This window comes from Epinephelus lanceolatus, chromosome 2 (assembly GCF_041903045.1).
Source record: "Epinephelus lanceolatus isolate andai-2023 chromosome 2, ASM4190304v1, whole genome shotgun sequence".
In the NCBI taxonomy this organism is placed as follows: domain Eukaryota; kingdom Metazoa; phylum Chordata; class Actinopteri; order Perciformes; family Serranidae; genus Epinephelus; species Epinephelus lanceolatus.
Window position 1 is genome coordinate 26,894,359 of NC_135735.1, and position 19,580 is coordinate 26,913,938.

The 19,580-nt window shown below is 40.9% G+C and overlaps 1 protein-coding gene across 1 annotated transcript; it reads left to right on the plus strand.

The window, feature by feature from the left end:
• On the plus strand, positions 1 to 18,854 carry eva1ab (eva-1 homolog A, regulator of programmed cell death b). The gene is made up of 4 exons (XM_033619195.2): positions 1 to 694; positions 12,284 to 12,456; positions 13,573 to 13,929; positions 16,698 to 18,854. Exons 2-4 carry the CDS (start codon positions 12,354 to 12,356, stop codon positions 16,808 to 16,810), a joined length of 573 nt encoding a protein of 190 aa, XP_033475086.1. The 5' UTR covers positions 1 to 694; positions 12,284 to 12,353; the 3' UTR covers positions 16,811 to 18,854.
• Positions 18,855 to 19,580: the final 726 nt, after the last annotated feature.

Here is a 19,580-nt window from a genome sequence, read left to right on the forward strand (position 1 = left end):
TCTGCATGAACGAAAGAGAGAGAAACCAGGAAGGCAGAGGCTGCGACTCTGCATTTACAACTAAGTGCATGAGAGTGACTGTGTGTGTGTGTTCCTGTTAAAGTGTGTGTGTGAGGGAGAGGGAGAGGGAGAGAGGGATGCAGATGTTTGGCAGAGAGAGAAGAAGAGAGGGATTTGGCCGACCTGTCGGGTCTTTCATGTCACATTTCTGCCCTGAGGACCTGACCTCTGTCTCTCTGTCTGGAAAATAACCTGGAAAAACTAAAATGGAATATCGGAAAACTCCACTCTGCAAAACAATTGGAGCAACATCCCCCCTGCTGCCTCTGCCTCAGAGGAAGAGCTGAAGGAAAGAATGACTGAAAATTTTAATTTGTATCAGCGTAAGAAAGTGAAGAGGAGAGGAGGGCTTGTGTACGTGGGCCTGTCTGACAACTGGGGGAGGAGGATGCAGGCGATTTATTCATATAATTATACTGTTTTTTTTCTTCTTCTTTGAGGGAAAAGTGGAGAGCGGACAGGAGATAGTAGGAGAGGGGAGGAGAGAGTAGAGGAGTACAGAGCAGAGAGAGGAGAAGACCAGAGCAGAGAGGAGGAGGAAGGAGAGGAGGAGGAAGGGGAGGAAAGGAAGAGGAGAGGAGAGGAGGGGAGAGGTGTAAACACACTCCAGATGGGATCCTGGCATTAATGAAATGTAAGTATAAACAGTGTGTTTGCATGTGCATGAGGCGAGAGCTGCACATGTTGATGCTGCTGCTGATACTTTCTGTCTCTTTTGATGATCACAGTCATGTTGATGATGTCAAGTGTAGTACGCTGTAGGGAGCCTCTGGATCACCTCTACACATTACTCTGTCTCCGTCTCGACTATCTCTACTCTCTCCTGCTCTTATTCTCTCTGTCTGTCTTATTTTATCTTTTCCAATTCTGCGTACATACTGTATCTCTCTGCCTGCTCTCTCTGCAGGTCATGTTAGATAGTAACTGTGCAGCAGCACAGGGAAAGGCCAGTGTCACATTGCATTAGTATTACACATGCACACAGAGGGAGAAATACGCTTAAAGTGTGATGAGCGCACGTGGACGGTGTGTGTGAAGTGTGTATGTGTATCTCCTGTGTGTGTATGAGCTCGGCTGAAGCAGGCATAAGAACCATATAGTCATCTTAACCACATGGAGAGAAACAAAGAGCTATTGTGCCACATGAGAATTAGGGCAGGCTGCACAGACACACAGGAAAAGTAAGAGGAAGATCAGTGAAGGAGGAAGGAAAAGTATCTTTGTACTGTTGGCATGTTGGATCTAGACGTTGGTCATGAAGCAATATAAACACATTGGATGATTTAATAGGCACCAAGAAAGCTGCTCTCATGTCATTATCTGCGGAACCTTTTTTTAATTATCTGAACTGACCTGTTGCAATAGACCTGATGCATTCAGTGCTTCCTGTAGATTGAACCATGTTTAAAAGAATAGTCCCTTATTTTGGAAAGTGTAATCGTAACCCTTACTGCAGGGAATTCATGGTAGCAGGTAGCTTAGCTTAGCATAAAGACTGGAAACATGGAAACAACTAGCCTGGATCTGTTCATAGATAACACCTACTAACTCCTCTAAAGCTCACTAATTATCATCTTATCCACACAGTTACTTAGGTACCGACATCTAAAACTATGCAGTCTAATACAACAGTGCATAAAATACAGCCTCCAAATGACGGGAGTGTATGTTCCCAGGGTCCAGTGTTCCCCAGAGTAATATCCTCTTAATGTGACACATTAACGACGCCTTTCAGAAGGTTTTATGTTCTCACCAAATTTATGTTTCTCTGGGTCAGATGTTGAAAATCACTCGTCTACTGTACAGATTGTACCCTGCTGATGTCATACTACTTGCAATCTTGGAGCGCATCAGCGATCAGAGTCACGACGATAAAGCCTCTGGGTGCAAGGGCTGATATTTCGGGCTGATCTAGGCTGCGTTCAGCACCGATAAAATGTAGCAAAATGTTTATTCAAACAGAAACACTGGTGCGTTGAATACCCTGTTCTGTTACGCAGGCGCACTGCCTTTTAATACGGCAGGGTTTAATTTAGTTCAATTCAAAGGCGCTTTATTGGCACAGAAAACATTTACACTGGCAAAGTAAGAAAGAAATACAAACACAAATTGTAAGTATAATCAATAAAGATCTACTAAAGATTTATTTGCATACAGGTCACTGCTGATTGGGTAACACCCCTGACGCACCCACCACATTAGAGATCCTGTACCTTAAAGCCTGTTTTACACCGTCTTGAGGAACACACGTCGTCCAACCCAGACACTGTAGCAAAACGGTGCACACCACTTTAAAGTCAATGTGCCCCTGTTGTAGCTAGCGGATATCCAAGCCACTTCCTGCTCTGTGTGCCAATCAATACTGCTAATCTCTATAGTTAAATGTATGCAGATAAATTTTAAAAAGCTAATGTGGGGTGACAGTAGCTCAGTCCATAGGGACTTGGGTTGGGAACCCGAGGGTCGCGTGTTCGAGTCCCCGTCTGGACCAAAATATGGAGCGTGGACTGGTGGCTGGAGAGGTGCCAGTTCACCTCCTGGGTGCCGAGGTGCCCTTGAGCAAGGCACTGAACCCCCCAACCGCTCGGGGCGCCTGACCAAAGGGCAGCCCCCTCACTGAGATCTCTCCACTTTGTTCATGTATAGGTCCTGTTTGTGCATGTGTGTGTCTTTCAGACCTGTATGTAATTGACAAGCAAGAGTGAAAACATTGAATTTCCCCTCAGGGGATTAATAAAAGTAAATAAACTTAAACTTAATAAAACTAACTCGTCATCAGATGAGAGCAGATGGGTTCTGAGACCACATCATATTTCACCTCTCCACACAGAATGTCTACCTGCTGTTCAAACATGATTGGTCAATACTGCTTGAACTACAATCAGACTACAAACAGAAACCAGAACACTTCAGATACCAAAATCTTGTAACGTTGCCTACACATTCTGCTTACGTATGCAGGAAATGTTTGAAGAGATTATGTTCCTTCAAATTTGCTGTCCAGAGAGTTATCTTATTTTCTTCAGACATTAATATCTCCACAGTGGCTGAATGGATTTTTGCCATTTAAATTGCAATGGAAACATTAATATTCCTTCATTTTTTTGGAGATTGAAATGTAAAAATATCCCTTACCATTAAAACATTAGTTTAAGAACACAGGACCCAGGGAACATAGGTATGTCCCCCAAATGCATATATAGAAAAATCAACATCTCTCTAAAGCAGTTTAAACAAACAACAGGTCATGGCTGGGCTATAGACCGAATCACCATGACCTTACACTATCAAATGTGAAATCAGCAAACTTGTTTATTTTTTGTTGTCATTGTTTTGTTGTTGTCAGCCGTTACTGTAAGGTAAACATGCTGGTCCAACCTATCTGACATTTCTGCCATGCTTATTTTATGTATTGTTTGCTTTGCTAGCGTCTTTCATAAACCAAATCTTCTGGCACAGATGCTGAAAAAATGTACTGCTGTGGACGGAGCCTGCAGCAAAACGTCTTTCAACCACATACAAAAAAACATAAAATAAATCAATATCAGTGTAAGTGGTAAAAATATTGAAAATATAGTGTAAAAATTAAACTGATAATGATTAGGTAGCTAAAAACAGACCAATTAGGGCAGTGTTTGCTCAGCGCTGTTTCATTTCATGTAGGCCTACATGACCCAAGCGTTTTTTTCCTGGGAGTTATTGCAAACAAACACTGTAATTTGGTCTGTGTCTTGACAATGACCTGTTGCCAGGTTACCAGCTGAGACATCAGGAAGCTGCTGGTCCACCTGGCCAAGACATCGTTCATAATGTAACCCTCCTAAACAGGCAAATTGTTGTTTTTACACTTAAGCTCTTATACAGATTAAACAAATTAGATATAACATGTTTGTTATGTTATCTTTGGACAGAGCCAGGCTAACGGTTTCCTCTGTTTCCAGTCTTTATGCTAAGCTAAGCTAACTGGCTGCTGTTGGTAGCTTCATATTTACCATACAGACATGAAAGTGGTATCCATTTTCTCATCATACTTTTAACTCTCATCTAATAAAAAACAGATTTATTTTCTTAAATATCTTTTGAGTCACATAAATGAATAGAGTGAGTGAGATAAACTGAGAGAAATCCACTTATGTGTTGTCTGATCGTCAGTGTAAACAGCTCCTGTTGTCTAGACTGTTGCACATCAGAGTGGCTGTGGCTGCAGGCCAAGACTCTTATACTAATGTCTTTACATAACTGATGCTCAGCTGCCTGATAGTAAATTATGGCGTGAGCTGTCTCTACACTTACCTGTTGAGACACTGATATTGTTCTTTCTCTGCTTGTACTTGTTCATAAATGTTGCATAGATGCAATTATGAAGCACAGCAGTCTTTAATTTTTGAGTCAAGAAATCCTAAATAAAAAAAAGTGTGCCTGTAATACACTAAACTATGAATTACTTGTGATGGCATGGTGACATGCTTTTTGCTGTTACAAACAGTAACCCAAAATGACAAATCCAACAGTCAGAAAGAGAGAGTAAGAGCAAGAACAGGAGAGAGAAGGGCAGTCACGTCCTGCAGCATTTACACACAACATCACAAAATGACCCTGACAGTCGGTGGATTTAGAACTGCTCCGAGGTTGTGTTGTGTTCGCTTGTGTTATGTTTCACTGCAATGTCATGCGATCTGTTGTCGTGTTGTTTCCTCCTGCACTTGCTGCGTCGCCTTTTGACTGTTTTGTTAGTTTTGCAACATAATTACAGGCCTGAGGTATGTTTTTATGGTAATGATGAGACATAAATGCATTTTACTGGGCACATGTTTTCACAGATGTGACAGGGGACATGCAGATTTGTTCCTCAGTGTGATCCCAGTGTTCACTAAAGGGTCAAGAGTGCTGCGCCTTGTGTTTCAGAGCTTTTACAGCAGAAAACATCTGCAAAAATTAGGCCAGTTTGATAGTCTCTGAGAGCATCATCCATTTTTTATTTGTTCAAGTTTAAACTTCTGCCGTGCCTTTACAGCCTCATGGCATGACAGTATCACACGCAGGTTTGGCCTCTTCTTCTTCAGTCTTCACTGTTCGTTTTTAAAGATCTTCTTTTCATGGCACGATACATTTACAGTTGTTTGTCGTGAGGTCTGGTCTATCTTCATGAAGTGATTAGGCCTGTTTGTGATCATTAATAAAAGGTTTAGCAGGGAAAAAATCTCATAAACACCCAATGAAAACACATCAACATGTAATGAGATGTGTTTAAAGCTGTCAGCAGGGGAAATCATAACAGGCTCATGAAATTAAAAAAGCTCTACAAAAGGAGAAAATCAATGTCTGTGTCCTTTTAACCCCGCTGCACTCTGGGTTTGTATTTCCATAACCGGATTAACACGCTCATCTGTAGAGCTTCATTTTATTTGGAAGAAGATATGCAAAAGTTTTGGACGAGAACCTTATGAGATGTTAGTGAAGAATGTTAGTGTAGCCGAGGGGCTTCGCACATTTTTGGAGTAATTATATGCTTCAAGCACAGTTCACAGATTTAAAGTGTCACTTATATGTGCAGATATTGCTTAACTCAAGTGTTACAACTTCTCAGATAAGGAGAATAAAAGTTATTTAAGACACAGACTCTCATTTATCTTTGAAAATGCTTAGAGGGGGTTGTAAATGTTTGCAGGATTTGAGTGTTGGTGAACTCAGTGAGTGATGATAATATAAACACTGTTATCTGAGACTGTGACACAAGACTAACTACACTGAGTGATAGCTGCTTATTTGCATTAGCGCTGTTAAGCAAAATCATCTTGTCCAGCTTTTAATTGCTGGACAAGATGATGTTGACGGGTTTGTTTCTGGAGCAGTAAAATTCAGTCAAACCACAGAATGCAAAGTCAAAATCAGATAGTTTAATCTGGAAACTACCTAGTAGGAAGTGTTAGGGAGTAACTACATGTAATGAACTCATAGTTTAACTACATTTTGCAGTAGCTTGCTGGTAGTTCAGCTACAGTCATATCTGCACACTGATTCCAGTAGTTAATTTACTTTTTTGCCATTTTTGTGTAGTTAACTACAAAAACTACAAACAATTTTGTGCCATAAAAGGAAAGGACAGATTTTTTAAATTTCCATTTTACCATTGCTCTTCTCTACCCCTTTTGACCACAGTTAGTTACTACTATTGAAGATTGCTATTCATTCATGCATTTACTGTAGCTGCTGGAGCCTATCCCAGCTGACATTGGGCGAAAGGCAGGGTACACCCTGGACAGGTCACCAGACTATCACAGGGCTGACACATAAAGACAGACAACCATTCACACTCACATTCACACCTACGTGAAGTACTACGCTGGAGTACCTGGAAAAAAAAACATGAGGACACGAGGAGAACATGCAAATTCCGCGGTTGGAACCCCCCCACCCTGGGTTCGAACCAGGGTCACTGCACCACCATGCCACCATGATGACTGCTATTCATTAACAAATATTGAGAGAAGCGGTTGCAAGCTATTTCATAAGTTACCTGGCTAACTGAGGGATCCTGCTTAGTGCAAACCCTCCATTCATTCTAGTTCCTGGAGGCAGGTGTCTGACTGATGGACACTGTATACCAAACCAAAACTGACACTGTACTTTACCATGAAACCATGAATACAATAAACTCAACTAAGTGCATTTTTTGCTGACATATTACTCCTTTTTATTATGTACTCTTAAAATGTTGGATCACATGTACATTGTCAGTTTGATTGTTTTTTACTTTGAACAACTCTTTCTAAGTAGCTTTAGGCTTATCGATTTCTCTCTAGGGTAGCTTTACTGTTGTTCATTTTCTACCAGTGTACCATTTTGTTTCTTTGGAGATAGAAGTGACAAAATTTCATGAGAGGCTGGTGCTGTGAAGGAGTGAGGGGTGGATCTGACTTAGGAGCTGAGGACACTGTAGGCAGACAGAAAAAAAAACTGTAAATGGGAAAATTATTTCAAAATTCGCCCATTTACAGTTTTCAAGAATGTTGAAATTAGCTATAGAGACCAAAAGTTTTTTGTACCAGGCTGTAAACATGTTTATATCTGTTGAAATGTTGAGCATTTTAACATGAAATCTCAAACCACTCCCATTAAAGAGAGTGGCAGCCCCTACACATGTCACATATGTCAGTTTGTAAAATAAATAAATGAAGTTTTCTTTTAAAAGTTATGACAGGATGTCACAGACACACGACGTGATTCAACATCAATATATTCACAAATGAGCCAGCAATTGAAATCACATCCTTGAAATGTACATATTTAAGGATATAGGTCACTGATGATGATGCTAAGGTCTTTTCCACAAACTACCAGCTGTGAAAGCTGTGAGGGGATTTTCAGAGACATGTCAATATATTCATCATTGAGCAAGTATTGAAATTACAATCTTTTAAATGTGCACATTTAAGCAATAGGTCAGTGCTAAGGGATTTATTAAGAGCAGTCTCACAGTCTCATGTCACAACAGCTGTGAATATATTGCCACTGCACAGCACTTAACTTGACTTGACGATTCATTTACTGTGCTGTTTACAAACCATTTCAGTGTCTGGTTCAGTGTGGTAGCTGTATATTTGTTTTCACTTGAGCTGAGGACTTCAAGTATTTTTGTATTTATATCTGATGTTGTTCTTTGTGTATTTTTTGTGTCTTGGTGCCTGCTGTAGGTCAAATTTCCTTTAGAATAATAATAGAATTTAAGTTAAGCGTTCCATAAGCTAAAAACACAATCAGACCTTTTTCATTAAAGTCTCTCAGACTGTGGAGCCATAAGCTTACAGCAGATCAGGTTAAAGAGGAAGTTGAGAAAGAAATGCAGACACAGTGGAGTCTCCTCTCTTTCCTCACTCATCTTGTTTCCCTCCCGGTCCTCCTCTCCATGCTGAGAAGGAAGGATCCTCCTGGATCCTCTCCAGGACTTCAGCTCTGTTACTCCTTATACCCACTTCCCCTCTGACGTCTCTCCTGATCTCTGTCTGCCACCACACAGTCTGGGCCTAAGGAATTAAAGATACTCTATATTTAGTATCTGAGCCATCAATAAGTAACACACACACACACACACACACACACAATGTAATTCTGAGTGTGTATGGGGGAGTTCCAGTCTGGGTGTGAGGCCGCATGTCTAGACACAATACAGTATTTGTTTTCTATCGCTACGCTACATTGCCAAACTACTGTGAGCAAGGTATGTCACATTGGTTGATATACTCTATACTTATCCCGTAAACAAACTCATAACACGTTCAGGCTCATGGCAAATGTATATTACATCCATATATCATTTTTGGCTCAACACAGCTGAATGAGAGCTGAACGAGACAGCTGAAATATGCTTGATTTTAAGTCCACACTTTCACCTCATAGACTATTCAATGAAGTCAACGTGCTGGAGTCTACAGAAACTGATTCATAGTCAATGCCTTTTTGTGATTTTATGGATTTTATAGTTACTAAAGAGGGTAAAAACTACAGCGCAAAACTCTAAAACCCTTAAACAGTGTGGTAAAGGGTTAATCTGGTAAAATATTTGTTTTCACTCAAGACTTCGCTCAGTTTGTGACACCAGCTGGTCTATGACAGTAACATCACATCTATGATGTGCCAGTGTGAGCGTGTCTGTGTCCACCAGCAAGGTCAGCTACTGTACATGATGATCTGACTGATTCTATATTTACAACCTACAGAGAGGAAGTGGGCTGATGGCTGTATGTCGCCCCCTAGTGGTTCACTCCAGAGACAGACTGGTGACCAACTACTCTGCCTTGACTTGAGTTACATCTGCCTGTTATTATTGTTACCTAAAACTAAACTAAAGTCCTGAAAGGTGATTTTTTTTTATGTTGTGCAAACAAATGAATCATCTCCTGTGCAGAAGTTGTGATTTTGTTTGCACAAGATATATCTGATTGGAACACGGTAATGGCCCAAATTGTGCACAAAAGATTGCATTGTTACAAACTGAGATATGCGAGGCTGTCAGTGGTTGAGATACTAAGCGCTATATCGTAGGCCGCTGGGCTTGCTTGAGTTTCTCGAAGATGTTTCACCTCTAATCTAAGAGTTCGATCTAACAGTTCAAACTGAAGAAACCCAAGGAGGTCCAGTTGCCTACGATATAGCACTTTAGATTACCATGACCTGGATGACTGAGAATCTTCACCACCATGTCACTGTTTGTAATTCTTTTCAGCTGTTTTGCATTTCAGAAAAGAGATACCGATCTGGGGCAGTGGGTCCACAGTCAGTTTCAATATCTAAAATATGACATTAAAAAAAGACCTCCTGTGATTCAGGTCTGCTGATGCCTGAGAGCATCTGTCACACATGGCAGACAGGTAGATCATCTAGGTTTGCTCAAAGGGATCTGAGGAAGTACTTTGTAGGGTACGGGTAAGTCTCACACAGGAGGAGAGGAGAACGAAGTTTAACTCCTGAATGCCTGATGCGTCAGTTACTGTCCGATGTTTGTGGGAGTGAGTAGGTATTAGGAGCAGACTATAGCCCTTTTTACACAGAGATAGTGCTATAGGGCTGCTACAAAGTCCCTTATTTATGCCACCTTTGCATTTTTACATAGAACCAAACAATAGCGGCATCATCCCGCTCTAGTGTTTGATTATACGCTGCATCGCAGCTTTGCTGAATCAAAAAAGGCCTGATGGGTGTTACATGTAACACAACAGTGTCAGCCTCTTGCGTGACATATAACATATGTGTCATCAGCACTTTATAAACAATAACAATCAGTCACTGTCTCTGTTACATGGCTGCTTATTTCATCCTCAGCTCGGACGGTAAGGACCACATGGACTTCATTGTTTTTCCACTTTGCTGACATTTACGCCCACTCTTCTCCTTCTTTGAGTTAGCTGCTAATTGCTAACAGCTACTTTTTATGTCTCCTGCAGTGGGTTGCACTCTTGACAAATAGGCAAAACGTCACACCCGTGCCACCCATGACCCTATCTTGCAGGCTGTCCTGTTTATACAGACACCATTTTGGTGCTGTTACTATCTCCTGTGGTGGCTTAAAGGCGAGACCACTCTGACCCTCATTACACGATCGTACCTTCATACAGCATGGCGAGGTGGCATAGTGGTGTGATATTCCCACCTTGAACAGGCAGTGTAAAAGGGACTGGTGTGTCACTGATTGGGTAGGGCCTCTTATAATCCTTTATATTGTTCAAGATGAATAACCATACACAACAATATAAAAGTTGGATTTGAGTGTAAATGTTAACATCTCACAGTGCAAGAAAAAGTGTATACAGTCTGTCTCTGAAATGCACAGTGTGTGCGTGTGTGTGCAGTTCAGATGGGGTATCAAGCCATGATAGATATACCAATAAAGAATAACTACTCTCCTTGTGTATCAGACATCAGTCTTTATCTCAGTTCTGCCTCTTTCTTTATTTTTGTGTAATGTACTTCACAGCTCATTTTGCAATCTTGTTTTGTCTATTTTCATTTCCCTCTTCTTCCAGACACCCTCCTCAACTTGATGTATTTAACTCTGTGTAATTTTCCTCTGCACAGAATGCTGTGTTTGTGTCTGTTTACTGTTGTATTTGTTCTGTCATGCATGAGTGCAGTAAAGTATGTGTGCAATCTTAAATCTAAATATTGGCATGTGACTGCAGGGGAAAGCCCCTTAGTTTGATTCCTTTGTTGCCTTTTCTCTTAAACCCTGCAGGCAAACAGCTCAGGCTTGTTTATAGCTAGGGGAAAGGTATGAGAAGACATATAGATTAGGGTGTAAGGCATCCAAGTTTCCAAAGTATTATAATTATACAATTACCTCATCTCTTCGTATGAGACAAGTTTCAGTTCTGGATAAATAGAAATGATTGGTGATACCTTTTTTTACAAGAGCATATTTTTTTAAACTCACTTTGATATTTCAACACAGTCTGAATTCGAATCATTTTAATGAGCACGGTCAGATCACATAATAACACCGACTGTGAGTCCTGAATCACAGGGCTTCAAAAACCTCTGCAGAATAACAGGATCACTATCATTTCATTGAAAAAGGTCAATTTACATATCAAACAAGGTAAAGAATGTAGAAATAAACAGTTACTATGGCAGGTCATACACAGTAACAGGGTGAACTGCCATAACTCACTGTTAATGCAAATCAGTTTTATTGGTTTATTTTAAAGCTTTGGATGGAGATCTACAGGTAGAAGAGGAGTGAGATTCATGCTTTTAGATTATCTGCATTAATCTATATATTATTAATTGAACTTAAAGGTCCCATTTTGTAATAAATCAAATTTGCATGTCTTTTTTTTAATTTCAAAGTAGGGAGCCCACTGTTTGTTTTGTGAAACCAAAAGTCGAGCCATTTTAAAAACCATGATTGTTTTTTCAAAACCTAACCACAGACTTTTGTTGCTTAAACCTAACTATGTGTTTTACCTATGTTGTAAGTTTATTTTGAAAAGAGACTGTATGTATCTAATGAGCAGAAGCTGTACACTTCCTGTGAAAACAGAAGTGTATTTTGAAAAGACACAATGCATGTGACAAGCGTTAATTGGCAGGGTATTCCTGAACGTCCAAACTGACACAGGAGGCTAATTAGCATGCCATATTTTGATGTGTAGTTCGCCTGACAAAGTGACAGTATTTGAGGAGCTGGGATGAAAACATGTTGACAGAGAAATGCGCTGTCTGTCTTCAGACACTGTGCCTTTAAATGACTTCTGTGAAGTTGTGATGTCACACTATACTATGTGAAAGTAGAAAGTGCTGTTACAGTGCCATTACAGTCATTCTCTGACTGCAATAACAAATTAGACATGCAAAGAGTGCAGATGTGGAAGACCTGGAAACACTGACCAATCAGAGTGGACTGGGCTATTTCGGCATGGGGGGCTTAACGAGACAGGTGCTAAAACTGAGTGTTTTCAGACAGAAGGAGAATACAGGTACATTCAGACAGATATGTTGTTTTTTTAAATGAAGGCAGGTAAACATGATCTAGATGAATCCCCAAATACAAGTATGAACCTGAAAATGAGCACAATATGATCCTTTAAAGATATGATGATTTGTAGAAAAAAAACTGTCCCTCATGCTTCTCCCTTGTGCTCCCTCTCACCCTCCTTCCTCTTTCTCCTTGTTTTTAACCCCTATCATTTTTTACTTCTGACCTCTTGCCCCCCTCCTAACAATCCAGGGGAGCCATGAAGTATGAACTCCACTGACATCTGCAGGACGATAGAATAAGCTCAACTAGCTGCGCAATCATGAGCACTCCCCCGACAGGAACTCCAACTATGGAGGTGAAGGTGGTCTCCCAGGAGATGGCATTACTTAGCAACATACTGGCAGCTTACACCTTCATTGCAGGTAGGTCCAATCAGCAAAACTGCCATTTGTGACAATGTGTGATCACACTGTCGTCATCATTATGCTCTTGTTGTGTTATAAGATCAATGAAATGAGGGAGTAGCAGCCCTCGTCATTCTGGGGACCCCATGGATTTCCTAAAGGACCCCTGTGGGGCCATGGACCACAGTTTATGGACAAGATATTTCCTTGACTAGCACATGGACCCCTGTTAAATACATTTCTTGTTTTAGCTAACACTTGTTCTCAGATAAGAGGACAATGATTTAATCAGATCTGATATATTGAAACTTACATTACATTTACATATGCATGTTTCCACAGATACGTTATATTTCTCAACAAGACTATGGTGAATGTGTGGTTACATTTAGGGCAAAAACAACTTAGTTATGATTAGGAAAAGATAATTGTTTGGCTTAAAACACCCATGTTTGATGGCACAAAAGTCGCTGGAAAAGCAGGGACAGGTCAGTGGAAAACACCCACGGTGGCTTGAGTGCTGCTGAGAAATGCTTCCAAAGGTCAGGAAACTTAAACTAACTGTAGAGTGTGTGTATTTTGGAGAAACGGCACTTCCGAGCAATGGGCGTTTGGGATAATGAGCTGTTGGAGAAATGGGCTTTCGGTTCAGTGGGACATTTTCTGGACAAATGGGGTTTGGGAATTTTAAGCCGTCGAAACAATGGCATGGCATCTCAAAACTTTCGCTATGCTAATGCTAACTCTGCTCTCTGTACTGACAAGTGCGCACTGTAATGGAGGTTTCAGGTTTCTTTGCTGGTGTTGTGTTGAAGTCTGCTCTTCTGTCGATGTGTGTTTCCTGTAACAGACAGCAATTGGCTTTTGAATTAGTGAGCACCTAATCTAGCTGTCCACTTTACGTTTGAATCTCAGATTTTAAAGCAGTGCACAGCATTGCCCCCCTCAGTAGGGGAATGCGAAAACATCTCTCTAGTGACAAACTTTACACTGATACAAGTCAGTATAGTCAAGGTCAGACACTTTAGGAGACTTAAAAACACATTTTTGGGTGGAGAGGATCTGTGACTGTGTTCAACATTTTGATTAACTGAAAACTTTTCTGCATTTCTTTAATCCTCCTCTCTCTCATAGACCAACCTGAGAGGACTGCCTTGGTGTTTCTGGGCGGTGTCTGTGTCGGCCTCCTTGTCACACTCTGCGCCATCGTCTTCCAGATACACTGTCGAGCAGACTGTCACTATGGCAACAGTAAGCATCCTCACAGTCGCCACAGGAACAGGCATCATCACCGTCGCCATCACGGCTGTCCCCTCCATCAGGCCACTGACAGTAATCCAGACAACACTGCTGTTGTTGCCGCTGGAGGGACGGGGCCCACTGGGGACAGTGAATCAGAGGACTGGGATGATACGTCTGACCTGTCGGCACGGAGACGCAGACGCTTCGAGAGAGCTCTGCTGCATGCCAGCATGTTCACATCAGCCGAGGGTATCTCTAACAGACACACACATATGAAGAATCATGCGTCATATGAAGACCATTAAATCCAAACACTCAAACAGTCGTCAGTATATCATGTAGGTAGCACATGTGATAACTTAACCACATTACTGTAGTACAATTTTAAGGTACTTGTACTTGAGTATTTCAATTTTATGTTAGTTTACACTTCTACTATTACTACTCTACAAATATACAGGGGTGTCGTAGTCGGAGGAAAAGTGGGACTAATTACCCAGGGCCTGAATGGAAAGGCGGCCCCTCAAAATGCCTGGATTGAAAAGTTTGGTTTTGTTTGTAGTTTTTTATTAAAAAAATAATCAGTGCCGTAAATGAATTAAAATTGGCTGAACAAATTGGTTAAAAAACTAAATTCTGTAAAAAAAGAAATAGTCGAAGCTCTCTAAGGGCCCCTCCCACCTCTTGAAGGCACAAAATGGTTTAGTCCACCTTTGCACGGGGACTTGTTTCTAAACTTAAGCCCCTTTCCCACTGCACAAAAACCCACTAACACCTGTTTTTTTTTTTTTTTTAATGCAATGGTAAAGGTTTAAATCGACATTCACACCCAGGTCAAATGACTATTTGTCCCCTCCGGCTCTGATTAGCATTGATGGGAACACAACACAGGAGTGAACGCGCTAATTTTAGCTCCTTTACCGACGAGATGCAATGAGACACCACCCCAAATAATGTCCGTCTCCACCCAAGCAGCATTCACACATTGATCCAACTTAGTCAGCACCAAGTTTGAGAGATAAATAATAACAAGTAACCACTGTAACATTTTCATTGGCTTTCATAGGCAGAAAGGCATATTCATCTGCTGTAGAGCCATGTACACAGCGCTGATCCACTGGCAATGGGAAAGGAGTCTATAGGCTATTTTTAGTTTGAAAAACTTGAGCCGAGTGGGTGACTGCTTATGCTGCTTATGTCTTTCTGTCTTCCCCAAGAAAGGGAAATCAGGGTTCCAAAAAAGAAAAGACAGAAAGAAAGCAAAGGGAAAGGAAGCACACTGACTATAGCCTATAGCACTTACGATTACCATGACCTGGATGACTGAGAATCTTCACCGACAACTTATAGCACAATACTCTGACAGGGGCAATTCAGCTGCCTTATGATGTTAACATGTAATTTAGTATCTTTTATAGTATGGTTTCTTTACTTAAATAAAATATCTTAAAGGAGCAGTGGGTAGGATTTATTGGAGTATAGTGGTGAGGACTACCCTGGAAATCCAGAGTTCTTGCTAGAGCACAATTTGAATTTGCTCAGCGAGTCACTCTGGCAGTCAGTAATGATGCTCATTATCTATTCCCATGAAACCGAGCTGCACCAATCACATCAGTGTATCTGATATAGGCAGGCCAGAGGCGAGCTAAACAGATGACGCCAGTGCTGCGACGACAAAGTCCGGAACCAGTCAGTAAACATTGCAAGATGGCTACGGATTAACGTCAGTTGTTTGAAACGGCTTTGGCCGCTACAGTGAACGAGTTAGACTTGGCCTTTTCTCTAAAAGAGGAACAGAAGACGGCGCTTGAGTCTTTCCTTTGCAAGAAGGACGTTTTTGTTGTTTTGCCGACCGGATACGGCAAGAGTCTAAACTACCAGTTAGCTCTGCTGGTAGCTAAGCTCTGGATACGTCACCCCGTGTATTGTTCTGATTGGTCGTAGTGTTATCCAATTGAGTGCAGTGATATTTACAAATGCATGCTTGGTGCCGCCCTTCGAGTTGGGCCATTTTCATTACTCATGGCCAGACCCTAAATCTTTCTAGATTTGGGTCTGGATTTCCAGGCTAGGTGAGGACTGCAACCAGCTAAAACTTCTCATGGTTAGATTTCCTTCAGTATTTATTGTTTGGGAAGTTTTTACTAGGAGCCAAATTATCCACAGAGGTCTCTTCCTCTCCAAAACAAACTGAATCATTGATTTAAACCAGTAAAAAAACTTAATAAAGCAGTTTTGATTCTGATTCTTCCCACATCCTCCACACTGAGTACAAGCTTTTACCTTCATACAGACGATACAGGATGTCCAAATTTAAATTGAATCATATTAAAAATTCATTTGTGCCAACTTTAATCAGATTTTAAATAACGTTGCTTGATACTTAGGGGCTGTGTTGTGTTTTGCTTATGGTGCTCTGTTGTGTGCTGGTGTTATGTGCAATACATTAGTGGCTGATGTGCAGTACTGTATACTGTGTTTTTTTTATGGTGTATGCATTTCTTTTCTTCTGGACTATTATTGTAAGGCAGCAATACTTGTCCAGCTCCTGAGTCCAAGGCAAATTTCCCTATGGGGCCAATGAAGAACATTGTATCGTTTCATATCATATCGCATCGCATCGTATCGCATCACATTGTATCATACTGTATCATATTGCATTGTATCGTATCGTATCGTATCATATCGTATCGTATCGTATCGTATCGTAGACAAGCAAAGCAGAACAGTTAGAACTGTGATGTGAGTAAGAATAATTCAATTTTTAATCTTTGTGTAAAAAATTTTTATACAGGTATTTAAAAGTTGTAATAGACTCATTGAGAGATACAATGTGTTAATGCACCTTTATACATATTCACTCACAGACTGTTTATCACTAGACATACACACACATACTCATACTTTAAAATAGAAGTCAGTGATGTGAAATTTGATTGTTATGTGAATGGACAGTGTATGGGCGTGCTGTAACCCTTGTCTTTGTGCATGTGTGCGTGTTTTGTGTGTATCGTCAGAGCTGGACCGGGCCCAGCGGCTAGAAGAGCGGGAACGGATTCTCCGAGAGATCTGGATGAACGGACAACCAGACATCAGTACAGTCACTCAAAGTCTCAACAGATATTACTGACGCACAGTCAAACAGGCAGATAGTCAGGAGGACACGGAGCCTGACAGGCGGGCAGACGGATAAAGGAACATAAACAAAAGAAAAAACACTGGATGAAATGAACATAAACCATCAGATCAGGAGTACTGTCTTCACTGCACCAAAGAGACTCTTACAGATCAAACTACTAGTGACAGTACTGCCAAGAGCGGCTCCCTCCACTCTGTAAACAACAAGGGAAACATATGAGTTGTGATGGCTCACTCCTCCAAAACAACAAAATGACACTGAAGTGTTGGGAAGAAGAATGTCCTCATGCCCTGAAAAGCCAACAAGTAAAGACACAACGTACCTACAGAGCTCACAAAACTACACAAGGGATTTTATAACTTTAAATATTTTAACAGGTGCTTTTGAGAAATGTGGAGGTACATAAAAAGAATGGGAGGCATTAAGGAGGCTGCAGTGCTGCAGCTGTTCATGAGTGTATGTATTCAAATATCAGTGATATTTTGTTGTTGCACTTTTCTCAGCTCACCATTCTATTGGTGCATACTGGAATTAAAGACTGAAATGAGGAGGTACAGAAGCTCAATGCCAAGATACAATTACACATACTGGTGCTTTTACTGCTGTAACTCTACATCCCCAGATGGTGGTTGATAAAATATGTAGGATGTACGTCTGTTGGTTGCATCTGTTGGCTGCAGGCTGAGCAGCACAGGTGTTGTTGCACATGGACACAGGACAGCTGGTCATCATGTCTGCAGCCCAGTCGCCAGAGGAAAATCATTACATTGTTCTTTGCTGTAAACCATGAATACATTACATTTGCGTGTTTCATACGAATCACATCAGTGTTTCTGAAATGATGTCATATATCCTCCCGAGACCCTCTGTCCTCACATTTTGGGTTTACTTGACCCTATACTTCATTCTACTTAACTTAGACCTGTTGTCCTTGTTTGTGGACACATTTTTGTGCCATCTAGTGGTAATAAGAACACAGTATACTAATCCATGTAAAAACAAGATGGCAGCCATCTCTGCCAAGTCAGTCTGCAGCCGATCCCGACACAAAAGTGGACAAAGTCCAAAACCTGATCACATTTTACGGTTGAAACATGTTTATTTATGATTAATAGTGTTTGCAGTTTGATATGGCAACAAATTTGATCAATTTTAGCAACAGTAACAAAACAAGACGCTGTTAATTAGGAAGTACTGTTTTAGGACGTTGGGACTTAATTGTTGTTCATTTGAGGACATTTGGATTTAATTATCGTTGACAGTGTTTAGTTTTTTTTATACTTTTCGGGTATATTTATCCCATATTGATAGGAGAAATTAAAAATGCAAACAAAACAAAAGTTCAGGTCTCAGGAGGATATAAGCTGCCTTTGTTATCAGGAAGTAAAGGGGATGATGGATGGCATGTCACCTAGATGAGACGTCTGCAGCACTGCTAAAAACCTACAAACAACAACACCAACTGTTTTGGGGCAATCCTTCACGACGTTTTCACCGGTGTTTGTGAAACCAGACCTGAGTGTTTTTCACCAACACATTGTGATGCTTGATCCACGGAACCTAGGTGTTTTTTTACAGACTTGTCCTTGCTTTTCCAGAGGCTCTTGTGCAACTAAACATTTTTTTTTAAAGCCGAAACATGATGTTTTTGGAATCATGACCAAGTGGTTTTTGTGCCTAAACATAACCACATCTTAATCACTACAAAATAATGTACAAATGTAATGTATTCATGGTTTTCAAAAATTTACAATGCAAAAAAAAAAAACCTTCTGGTGACTGGGCTGATGTGTGCAAGGACCATGCTGCCTTTCTTTGTTTGGCTCATGTGGTAATGAGCTGAAAAAAACAACAACTTTAATTCCACTTTAATTGTTTATGAAAGCAGTTTTCTGTACATATTATTGAGTAAAGTCCCTTATTAAAATGAAAATACTGTGGCTCAGATTTCTTCAACAGTAGTTGCGTGTTCTTGGGTTTGTTGTCCATGTGTTGAATCTGCTGTAAGGAGAGATAATGAGCTGTGGTGAAAGCCCAGAGCAGATGGTAGAATATGATGTTGTTGACAGCATAATAAATGAATACTGAATTCCACCAATTATAACCTGGCAATAACATGGTATCTGTTGTCCAAGTCAGATGTGTTTAGGCCCTGTCAGAGGTAAAGGCAAAAATGCAACCTAAACCCAAGGAAAGGTCGATTGTGGGCAGGTAAGTGGTGCCAAAGAGAGGACCACCAGCACCAGGTGTCCAAGGTTACAGCCCTTAGGCCACAAAGGTCACAGGCAGGTCCCACAGCAGAGGGGCCAGAGAGCAGCGGGGCAGGGCGAATGTAAATAAGGCAAAACACAGTGCCAAAGTCAGTGCTGGCAACACGTCTAGTGCTGTGGACTGAGAGGACACACTCAGAGAGCCGCAGTACAGCCCTCAGTAAACAAGACAGTGTGGCAGAGGGCAGCTTCATTCTGTCACAAGTGTGTCATTCTCCACCCTCATTAAGCATGAACCTTGTTTTAAAGTCTGAGGGGTTAATTACAGCAAAACTTCATCAGAGCATAAGTTCTCAAACTTTATGTAATAATCCAAGTCTCATATATCCAAGCGTATGCTCAGTACTTCCCGAACAGACAATCCTTTCCAACAGGGAACTGAACTTAAAGTGAAACTTACCTATACTCTCTTCAGAGCCAGATTACACTGACAAAAACAGTCACTTTACCTCGCTGAACATCGGAGCTGCTGGTCTACCACTGCTTCCACA

Excerpts from the sequence above, each read along its gene's own strand:
- eva1ab (XM_033619195.2), top strand. The coding sequence starts at position 12,354 with ATGAGCACTCCCCCGACAGGAACTCCAACTATGGAGGTGAAGGTGGTC. Across the intron at positions 12,457-13,572 it reads AGCTTACACCTTCATTGCAG|ACCAACCTGAGAGGACTGCC; the intron begins GTAGGTCCAATC and ends TCTCTCTCATAG. Across the intron at positions 13,930-16,697 it reads CATGTTCACATCAGCCGAGG|AGCTGGACCGGGCCCAGCGG; the intron begins GTATCTCTAACA and ends GTGTATCGTCAG.